Here is an 11,393-nt window from a genome sequence, read left to right on the forward strand (position 1 = left end):
ATACTTTACTTTCAGTGTTTCAGAATAGAGGCTGGAATTAGATGTCCCTACCGAAAGGTCCCTGTACTCTGGGAAAGCACTTCCTCCCAGATCAGCAGTAAAACACTTTATTTAAACCCGAGTTCCTCCAAAGACTCCTCAGTAAAGTTCCTATATGTGAATCGCAGCTCTATAGATGTGTTGTCGGATGGACTCAGACGTGAAGGTAGAAAAAGCCTCAAACCTCAGCAGACACAGTGTCTTCAGGACTCAACAGAGTTTAAAGACAAAAGGTTCAGTTTGGCATTCAACACTTTATTCACAAACTATAACCAATCACTGTTTCCACAGGTCAGTGGGTGAATGTACAGGTGTGTTAGATCAGTATCACTGGCTGCATCATCAAGTGTCACCATGAACCCTCCATTGGTCCGTTCATCCCTCCATCCTCCAATCAAAGTGCTCAGCAGTTTGTCCTTCAGTGTGTGTGTGTGTGTGTCTGTGTGTGTGTGCAAGTCGGTCCAGTCTCACTGGGCCCGGGTCCGAGTGCTCATCTTAAAAAAAAAAAAAAACACACCTAAACATTTACAAATACATTCAAACACAACCAGGAGGTTTTTCCTAGATAGTTGTTAGACAGCAAATAGCACCGCAGAGCGAAATACATCTGAGGCTGGAATATAAAACTCTGCAGACAGACAGCAGACGGGTTAGCTGCGTTCACGCAGGAAGGAGGAGTCACGCTCAAACACTTTTACACTTAGAAAAATACACAATGTTGTGATGACGGCTGTGTGGTGTTGTGTTTCTTATCCCTGTGGATTAACGAGTTCTGGCAGAAATTTCATCGTAGAAAACATGAAATGAAACAAAGCAAATGTCGGATTTTGGCATCAGTCAGTTGAAGGATGAGAAACTCTGAAATCTAAACACAATAGAAGAGGAAATTAACCACAACATCCCACAAAAAGGTTGTTTCTGCAGACACATAAAACCAAAGCGTGACCTCGACACCACAAACCGCCGCTCGTCTCCAACAACAATCACAGATTCTGTGACTGTGACGTTAACATTGATCTTAAACTCTAAACCAACTCAAAACTCAGGTGTGGCTCCGTTCACACCTGTTCACACTTGTGTCTGGTCCTCCAGTTCGTCAGTTCACACCTTGCATTTCTCCACGTGATCAGATTTCACTTCCCCCGCACATTATGTTTTTAACCAGCAGGAGGCGACACAACAGAAGAAATTAAAAACACAGACTTGGTCGACGCATCTGTGAACTTCTGTTTTCAGCCTCTTGGAAATATCAGACATTGTGGACAACCACAATTTTATGTGATTCGATAATGTGAATAAGTACGATTTTCAGAGATGGTCTGATCCGCCCGTGGAGGAGGCGTCTTCGTGGGCCTCTCAGACGGAGAAGGATGAGAGCATCAGAGCAGAGGTTGGACGTGATGAGAGGGTTTAGTGCCCCTTGGTTTTTGAACGTGTGTGATGTTCACTGGATTTGAACCCTGATACTTTGCTGTAACGTGCCATGCTAGCTTTCTCCGCAAAGCCAAAGAGAAGAAGACAGGAACTAAACTCCAGGTCCTCGTGATGTTTGACATCAGACGGGACCTGAATCTGTTTCACCTCATTCAAATGAACAAGCAGCATTTCAGTAAAGTCTGTGTTGCTGCATGAGAGGAAACAACCATCGATACAAAGATGGACGACATGACAGCTCCCAAAAGTGAATCCAAATCATCTGGATCCCCCCCTGGTGGCTGGCTGAAGTATAGGTCATAACCTCCACCTCCTCCATGTTAGTCGGTGGGACATGAACCAAACTAAAAAGTCAAAATATTTGCACCTTATATATTTTAGTCAAATGTTTGTACAAAATGGAGTACGTGTGTCGTCCATCTTTATTTACAGCATTTACCCAGAAACCACTGAGTCGGACGAGGTGACGTTTTTTTTTGTGTCGTGTTTTACTTTGTTCTTTTTAAGAATCTGCAAATCGATGGAGCTCGTTTCATTAATCCAAAAAGTTTCTCTTCCTTCTGCCAAACCAGGAAATAACCACCAGCAACAACAAGAGCCCCCCCACACGGTGACAATCTATACACCTGCTGAACGGCATTCTGGGAAGTGTAGAAAATTATAAAAAGTTGCATTAGCAAAGAACGGGCATAATTAACACTTCATCTGTAAATCAGTCAGATATTTAGATGGAATTTAACAATGTAAAAGTATCCGAGATACTAGATGATCTGACCCCATTATTATGTATTTATACATTCATATATTCTTTATTTCTGATGACCAGATCTGTGTCTTACTTTAACTTTTAATTCTCGCGTCTTATTTTCTCTTCTTGTGTGAATCCAGTTTTATTTTTCTACAGTTTTATTTTACATTTTCATTATTTATTTTTAACTCTGGATATTTCTGACCAGTGGTTTGTTTGAGGTGACGGCAGAAATTCAAAGTTAAAAATAAAGAAAGGATTATAATTATCATAATAATCCGAGAAGACAAGTGAACTGAGAAGGAACGATGTGATTGGACGCTGATGTTTGATGGTTAACACAAGTTATAGAATTTAAAATAATGTGATGATTTACAGTGAAAGAAATTTCCTCTAGTTTTCATTCACTAAACAGCTGTGACAACTTCTTGATGCAGTGACATCATCATGTAGTCCTCTTTTGATTGGCTCAGGAGACTTTCGAGCTCCCCATGTCTTTAATCTGTTTTTGTCCTTGTTCTTTCTCCTGCTCCAAAATGTCCTCGTTGCCGTGTTGCATCTTGGGACATGTAGCCAGTCACCAGATGTTAGTACAACCACGGTAACCAATGCTCAAGTTAATGGAAGAATAAAGAAAAAGAAGAAATGACATCACATTTACATGGCGGTGATGTCACAGTGTTGGACGTTTGTCTGCTTCTGTCTCCGTCGGAGTTTCACAACAAAAACAGGACGAACTGGTCCTTCATCGTCTTTACACGCTGTTAGAGACTAAATATGAACATGTCAAACAAATATGGCCGCCGGGAGGTCCCCTGAAGAGGAGGAGGAGGAGGAGGAGGAGGAGGAGGAGGAGGAGGAGGAGGAGGAGGAGGAGGAGGAGGAGGAGGAGGAGGAGGAGTGTTTGTTCTGTTTCTATTTGTTACAACTTTATTGGCCTCTGCTTCTCATCCTCCTCATCATCCTCCTCAGAGCAGAGGTGGGGGATTGGGGGTTGGGGTGGGGCATAGGGGTGGGGGGGGGGGGGCTGAGCAGGATGAGGAGCAGCAGCTGATGAAGAGGTGCGTTGTCGCGTCTCCCTGAGCATCAGGGTGGGAGGGCCTAGCGATGTCACAGAAATGGCAGAAGCTGATTGGTTGAGGTCCCTCAGGTTGCTGCAGGCGGGGCCAGGGAGCCTGCTCCAACCAATCAGGAGGCTCTTAACCCTTCCATCCGTCCCAGATCGGACCACTGGGGACGCACACATGCAAAGACACACACACAGACACACACACACATACACACACACACACACACAAACACACATACAGGAGTTAACGTTTGTTGATAGGAATGAGTGTGTGTCAGTACTCAGTGTGTTACAGAAGTTGAAAGAGAAACAAAGGAACATGCAGGAAGAAGAACTCACAAACAGAAACTGAACCTGATTCATTGAACAACCTGAACACACTCGAACACACAACTCACGGACGGAGACAATTGGAACAGATGGCTTCACTTTTGGGAACTGTCATGTCGTCCATCTTTATTTACAGTCCATGGTGGACACACAAGACCCAGATGTAAAGTGACAGTGTCGCGGTTTGTGACTGAATTCAGGTTCAGGTTCAGGTTCAGGTTCAGGTTCAGGTTCTGGTTCTGGTTCAGGTTCAGGTTAAAAGTTATTGAACAGAGGAAACTGTAAACGAGTGGGTTACATCAGCTGGAACCAGGTTATGATCACATGACCTGGTTCAAGTTACACAGAAAAAGTTGGATTCAAGGTTCAAACAGACGCAGCGTCACAGCAGCAAGAGGACGAGAGGACGAGAGGACGAGAGGACGACTCACAGGGTTCGAGATGATGAAGGCTTCTTGACTCTCGGCCACTTCCTTCTCTCAAACACCCTGATGCAACAGACACACACACTGTGTTACACACACACGCTCACAATCGTTCACAACTCCACGACCTGCAGCCTTCAGCTCCATCAGGAAATCAAGCAGCGCTCAGAGCAGGAAAACAGTGTGTGTGTACCTGTGTGTGTGTGTGTTTGTGTTTGTGTGTGTACCTGTAGTCATCGAAGCTGCCATGTTCCCGTCCTTCTGCTGAGGAAACAAAGTGATTGGTTAGTGAGCAGAGGCCACTTGTGATAGATTGTCTATTTAAGTCGAATCAGTGTTTGAATGTGTGTGTGTTTGTGTGTGTGTGTGTGTGTGTGTGTGTGTGTGTCGTACCCAGCTCCACTGAGCGTGTGCGTGGATTACACTGCTTGTGTCCCTTGCAGCCTCTGAGTTCCATCAGCTGAACGTGGAGCCGGTTGAGAACCGTCCGATCTAAAGAGCTGACGGCGTTGATCAGCTGGAGGGAGAGAGAGAGAGAGAGAGAGAGAGAGAGAGAGAGAGAGAGAGTGAGTGAGTGTCCATTTTCAGTTTGCAGAAATGTCTGTGTGTGCGCGTGTGTTACTGTGTGTGTGTGTGTGTGTACCTGGTATGGGTCTATGTTGAGGTCGAAATACTCCAGGAAGCCGGTGGCAAACTCACAGAACAGGAAGTTGTGCGTCTCGTTGATGGTCCTCAGACACCAGTAAGTGTTGTTGTTGGCGCTGGTGCATGCACAGAAAGAACCCACTGCAACACACACACACACACACAGACACACACAAACACACACACACCAACAAAAAAAGCTCATTCAATGTTTTATTACTACGAATAATTGGTTTGCTATGTGCAATGTTTGTGTATATGTATGTGTGTGTGTGTGTGTGTGTGTGTGTCGTTCGTACGTGTCCAGTAGGGGGCAGTGTGCCAGTGCTGGTCGTCATGTGTGAAGCACGTGAGTCCGGGCATCGAACACGTGTCGTTGTTCTTGATCCTCTTGATAATTTTCCTCATCTTCTTCCTCCTCTTCTGCTCCTTCAGAAGCCACGCCTTCTTGTCCCGACCCCCGCCCTTCCTGCACACACACACACACACACACACACACACACACACACACACACAGATGATCAGCTTCTTAAGAATCACATTTAGTTTTCGGTCCTTATTGACGGGTCAGCAGGTCCGTCACGCTGAGGCCTGTCAATCATCTGGTCAGCTGACGTCTCGGTCTCACCTGAACGGGTGAACGCCGCCGCCCCGGAACCTCAGCTTGTTCTTCAGTTTGGATTTAAACCTGAAAATCATACAAACATCACAGAGTGTGTCTCTGGTGTCTGTGTGTACATGTCGCTGTCACACTGTGTGGTGTGGGTGTGTCATTTCACTCACAAGTATTTATTACAGTCACACTCCAGGGGGCGGGCCTTCTTCAAGTGACCTCTGACCTCTCTGAGGTTCTTTATCTTCGTCTGCAGGGTCTCAATCTGAGAGAGAGAGAGAAAGAAGTTTTAAAACGTCCACTGGTCACTGCTTTGTGTTCACTGAAAGGAGTTGTGTGAGTTGTGTTACCTCGTGGTCGATGTGCAGCTTGTGATCCTTCCAGGCCTGAAGCGACTGATAGACTCCGGTGTCACACTTCACTGAGGCGTTGGACAGAATCAAACATCTGCAGGGAAACCACGGGAACATGAAACCCACACGATTCAAACATCAGTTTCACATCAGGTGACGTCACACAGACTCACACAGACTCACACAAGACAACATGAACTTTAATGATCTGCTACGACTTCACAGTCCAGATCTGAACTCAATCTTCACTTTAAAATCGATTTCAACGTACAAACTCACCTTTGCGTGACTTTGATGGAGTTGGGCGGGACCAAAGCATCGGGGGCTCCTCCCATTCCGCTGGACTCGTCCTCGTCGGCCCCGCCCACCAGACTCTGGTTCACAGGGTAATTGTTCATCATGGAAATGGATCGAGTGTAACGGTTCCTGGAGTAACTCTTCAGGGCTTTGAACTCTGAGACGTACACACACACACACACACACACACACACACATACACACACACACACACACACACACACACACACACACACACAGTCATTTATAATCCATTGAAAGCTCTCTGATCTTCTCCTGCAGAGTTTTAAAGACACACACATTTCCAAAAGTCATCGCAGCTTTTTTTAATCATCTAAATTTTTTAATTTGTTATTAAAGTTCTAATTACCAGTTTAAAAAATTACCTTAATTTTATTTTCCTTACATTAACAAACAGTTTCTCTTCTTTTCAATCACAGAGATGATGCAGTTCTGGCATCAGACACTAGAGGGCAGCATCACACCATGAAATCACTGGTTGACACACTTACACTATACAACATACAACTTATTGTTGTAGTAATAATAATAATAATAATACTAATAATAATCATTCCATTTTTTGTTAACATCTTAACATCTTTAATTATCTCTTATTGTTTTTCATTATAACAACGTTTACACTCACTTTTCTTGGAGAAGAATGGTTTGTTGTTGAACGGCCTCATGATGGAGGGTCGTGGGTTCAGGGGTCGCTGGTTCAGAGGTCGAAGGTCACTGAAGTCACAGTCACAAGCTTCTGAGTTGCGATGGTAGAGCTGAGACTTGATGCTGATTGGCCGCTGATGATCAGTCACACCCCTCTGGAAGCTCTTTGCTCCTCCCCCTTCGCTCTTACACTTGAAGAGTCGTAGTTTACCCGTAGCGTCCTCCACACACTGCCACTTCTACACACACACACACACACACACAAACACACACACACACACAATCATTATCAGGCTAATTAACGTCTAAGGGCTCATTTAGGCTTAGTGTTGTAGATACATATACGTAAACAGAGCTTCTCCGTAAGAAAGATGAAACAAACAAAACAGAGCAGTGACAAAAACTTCAACAAAGATTTCCCCGCCCACATGTCGCCATGTCTTTAATGACGTCACAGACAAACTGCTCTGTTCCTCTTTATCACAACCACCGACACCTCCGCCATGTTTGTTGTTGTCAGAAGTCTGGAGTCAGTGCTGCCCTCTAGTGGATGAGTTGCTCAACAACCACGCCAACGTAACAAATTCATCCTGAACGTACTGAAGACTCTGGGCTGTTGTCGCCCTGCAGTTGTTCATTAACAGGAGCTGAATGAGTTTCTGTTGCCCACAGTTATTACAGAGAGACAAACGTCTGGCTCGTTAATCACACACAGAGACAAACACACACACTCACACACACACAGACACACTTCTCTACAGGCTGTTTATCAGACCCATCCAGCAGCCGACAGACACCGTCATTAAGAGACTAATCAACTGCCTAAAGGGATTCTTTGACAATTGCAATTAACCTCGAGCAAGCATAACAAATATAGCAACACACACACACATATACACGTACACACACACAGTTCGGTGAATGTCTCCTCCTCGTCATCATTACTGTTCCTGAATCTGTGGGCTCACATCTGGATCTCATCTCTCAGACAGAAGCCTCTGATCCTCTGCTCTGTTTCCTTTAAGGCTCCTTCTGTTTATCATCACCACAGTTTTCCTACAGTTCTTCCAGAGAAGCTCTTCATGAGGATCGTTCAGCAGCAACAGGAAACTCCTCGTTCAGCTGCGCTCACTCGCTACTAACACGAAATCGATGTCTCTTTAAGTAAATCGTGATTGAGGAGAATAACGTGATTAGAAACAAGTTCAGGATTTAAATTGGATCTGGATTCAAAAGATCAGTCAAGGAAGTAATCTAAAGAAAAGTAACTGAAGTTACAATTTAAATTGAGAGTAAAGTCATAAGATTCATACTAAAAGGAAGAAATACGATCAGAAGGAGTAAAGTAATATGATCAGAAGTAGTAGTACTCGAGTAGTAGTAATAAAGTATTTCTTGTGTAACCTGTCCACTCTGCTGACAGGGCGTCTGGTACTCGGCTCTCTGACACAGATCTTTGACTCGCTGGTGTTTGGGCAGGAAGTTCTCCTCCTGGGTCACTTCCTTTCCCTCCACTCGCTGGTGGAGCAGCTTCCTGTTAACGGAGCAGAATATGATTCATAAAGAGTCAGTGATCGTGTTTATATGCAGACGCTGGTCGTCTTCATTTACTGATATTTACCCTCTCTCCACCAGGAATGAATCTCTCCACACCTTCGTCTTTTTGTTCAATTGAAACCTGGAGAAGTAGAAGAAGTCGTTTAACAATGTTTATCAAAGTTTATTTGTGGTTGTGGCTCATCTCTCTGTCACATGCCTTCATTTATATCTACATCTTTAGATATGTCTTTATAGGTATAGATATAGATACAGATATAGATATAGATATAGATGTAGATATATATATAGATATAGATATAGATGTATTTCCTCGTGAAACGCCTGTTTTGAACTCTTCAGGAACATTTGTCTCCTGCTGCAGAGGAAGCAGCTTTTCACCACGTTGGAAACGACTGCAGGACTTTTTCTTTTTTCATTTCAAATCAACTGGTTCAGTTTCATGAGTCCAGGTGACGACTGCTCAGATTTTCTGAGATATTTTTTTCACAAGGTCACATAGACCTTGACCTTTGACCTCCCACCAACCAATCCAATTGTTTAGTGAAAGTCGGCACTGAGGCAAGAAGACAAGTCTGGATCGCAACTTTTCTATATAACACATCTCTGTCTTTCATTAAGAATAAAGACTTTTACTTTGACAGCGGTCTGGTGTGAAGACTCTTATTTTGACATCTCGTCTCATGGTTATCTGGTTCTGACCTTCAGCTTCACCTTCGCCTCTTCTCTGATCATAATAAATATTCATGTGTTTCCCTTCAGGCGGAGCAGATGGCTCTGTGTGTTCGGGTCGGGCGGCGCCCCCAGGTGTTTAAATGAGGTTGTTACAGCTGAGAGACGTCTGTGATTTACATCCTGGTGAAGTTCCTGTTCACCGAGTCTCTGACCTTCAACAAGCTGCTTATCCCTGTCACTGTGTCGAGGAGGAAACAAATCAGCTCCTGGTTTCTGAGGCTGAGGCTGGTGCTTCCTGTCGGGGGGGGTGATGGTCGCTCGCCGAGAGCTTCAGCCGCCGTTTGACTTTACTGTGGTTTACTGCATCGAAGACGTATCCTCCTTTGATTCTTTTATTTATACTTAAATTATCTTGTTTTTATTCTACTGACTTCTTTTATTGCTCCATCTACTGTGCACTTCATACACCTTGTGTTAATTGTCTGTTCAATACAATTTTAATGATTTTGAATGTCTTATTACTAATGAATAATTTACCTTGTGTCTCAGTGATGATTTATAAATAAACCTGCCTCTCCCTGCACTGGATTCCACGCTTTTTATTTGTGTGTGAGTATGAATTAATGTGTGTGTGTGTGTGTTTGTGTGTGTGTGTGTGTGTGTGTGTGTGTGTGTGTGTGTGTGTGTGTGTGTGTGTGTGTGTACCTGTTGGCAGGTTTGTCAGTGTCCAGTAGAGACAGTATCGACTTCCCGTCCATGTCCGGAGGAGTGTCGAGGCCGGCGATGTCCAGGATGGTCGGAGCGAGATCAATGTTCAGCACCATGTGAGGGTTACTGACACACACACACACACACACACACACACACACACACACACACAAATAGATAAACAATAGAACATATACTTCCTGTTGATAAAGTTTTATCAGCTTCTATATACATACATATGTATATATATATATATATATATATCAATTTGTGTCAAGTTTGATAAACTCCCTTCAGAAAGCGACAGACAGATGTAAAACATTACGCCTCTGGCCACTAGGTGTCGCTGGTGTTGAGGGGTGACAAAGAGTTAAATCATATTAAAATCACATGTAATGTTTGTAGAGAACAGTTTAAAGTGAATTATTGTGTTAAAGTAAAATGAATCAATGTCAGGTGATGAATTCATATTTGTGGCACAGGTGTTGTTTTGTAACAACCTTTATTGTGAAAAGCAGGTGTTAAATATCTTGTATATTGATGTTGAGAAGGAAAAACTGTTTCCTCATGAACTCATGATCCACTCGTGGAACAGCTCCGACTCTGCTAATCTACTTTACCACAAATAAACACAGTGCTGTGTGTGTGTGTGTGTGTGTGTGTGTGGGTGTGGGTGTGTGTGTGTGTGTGTGTGTGTTTGTGTGTGTGTGTGTTTGTATATGTGTGTGTGTGCACGCTCACATGCTGCCTTGCTCCACGTTCGGTCCTCTGATGAAGAACGGGACTCTGATGTCAAACTCGTACGGCATGGATTTACCTGCGGACACACACAGGAAGTGAAGCACGATTAACTATCACTCTTAACCAATCACAGGATGTCTGTTCACACACAGCTCTAATAATGTGACATTTAATATGTATATGATATATAATGACACAAATCATTTTCCCCGTCACATGAAATGAGTTCGAAAAATAAAACACACGTTTGATGATTCTCTTTTAATGTGAAACTTGTGATGACTGTTTCCTGCTCTGAGACGTTCGTGATTCTTCTTCTCTTCATCTACTCTTTTCAGTTTCTCACCTTTGACGAGGCCGAACTGTCCGATGTGGTAGCCGTGATCCGACGTGTAGATGATGTACGTGTTCTCCAGCTCCCCCGTCTCCACCAGCATGTTGTACAGCTGAGGACACAACATGAAGAGACACTTCAACTTCTGCTGTGAGAGAAACTACAAACATGTGACTTTTGACCTTTGACCTCTTAAATCGAATGAGTTAATCTTTGATGAAATTCCCTAAAGCAGGACTTGAGATCACGTTTGTACCAAATTTAACAAAATGTCCTCGAGGCGTTCCCAAGATAATGAGTTCACATGAAAGGGACGGATGGACGGACTTTCCAACAGACCCCAGAGGCAGCCTGTGTGTCTGTGTTTGTGTGTGTGTGTGTGTCTTTGTGTCTCTGTACCTTCTCCATGCTGTCGTCCACAGACAGAAGCGTCTGCAGTCGTTTCCTCTGCAGCATGTTGGTGAACTCCATGTGGATCGGCTTCATGGCCCCAGTGTAACGCATGATCCAGTGCTTGTCCTGGTTCGGAGCGTAGTTATAACTGGGAGTTCTGGAGAAACGAGGGAGGACAGAGACACGAGGACAAAGGTCAGCAAACGATTCTGAAAAGTTTGTTTCATTATCGTCAGAAATCTGTGAAGAACAGAACCGAGTGTTCAGTTTGTCCTTCATCTGCGTTCTTCACGTGAAGTTAAACCTAAGATTACCTGAATGATAACTTAATCCAAAACTTAGCCGACCCTAAAACATCTCCTC

General features: G+C 43.9%; 1 protein-coding gene across 8 annotated transcripts in view; it reads right to left on the reverse strand.

Annotated features, from left to right (window-relative positions):
* Positions 1-3,064: 3,064 nt before the first annotated feature.
* Positions 3,065-11,393, reverse strand: part of LOC133956450 (extracellular sulfatase Sulf-2-like) — a 39,418-nt gene continuing 31,089 nt past the window's right edge. For 4 of the 8 annotated variants that reach the window (XM_062391488.1, XM_062391487.1, XM_062391489.1 and 1 more), the window contains 17 exons: positions 11,037-11,187; positions 10,650-10,749; positions 10,304-10,379; positions 9,560-9,688; positions 8,244-8,300; positions 8,027-8,156; positions 6,603-6,861; positions 5,936-6,110; positions 5,654-5,750; positions 5,474-5,568; positions 5,319-5,378; positions 4,990-5,159; positions 4,689-4,831; positions 4,439-4,562; positions 4,273-4,309; positions 4,052-4,108; positions 3,065-3,451 (listed from right to left, as the gene is read on the reverse strand). In XM_062391488.1, coding sequence (XP_062247472.1) covers positions 3,421-3,451; positions 4,052-4,108; positions 4,273-4,309; positions 4,439-4,562; positions 4,689-4,831; positions 4,990-5,159; positions 5,319-5,378; positions 5,474-5,568; positions 5,654-5,750; positions 5,936-6,110; positions 6,603-6,861; positions 8,027-8,156; positions 8,244-8,300; positions 9,560-9,688; positions 10,304-10,379; positions 10,650-10,749; positions 11,037-11,187 — 1,891 coding nt within the window. In that variant the 3' untranslated portion in view covers positions 3,065-3,420. The remainder of the gene's footprint in view (positions 3,452-4,051; positions 4,109-4,272; positions 4,310-4,438; positions 4,563-4,688; positions 4,832-4,989; positions 5,160-5,318; positions 5,379-5,473; positions 5,569-5,653; positions 5,751-5,935; positions 6,111-6,602; positions 6,862-8,026; positions 8,157-8,243; positions 8,301-9,559; positions 9,689-10,303; positions 10,380-10,649; positions 10,750-11,036; positions 11,188-11,393) is intronic. The other 4 variants (XM_062391491.1, XM_062391493.1, XM_062391494.1 and 1 more) reach the window with 4 other exon arrangements.

Source organism: Platichthys flesus, chromosome 7 (genome assembly GCF_949316205.1).
Source record: "Platichthys flesus chromosome 7, fPlaFle2.1, whole genome shotgun sequence".
In the NCBI taxonomy this organism is placed as follows: domain Eukaryota; kingdom Metazoa; phylum Chordata; class Actinopteri; order Pleuronectiformes; family Pleuronectidae; genus Platichthys; species Platichthys flesus.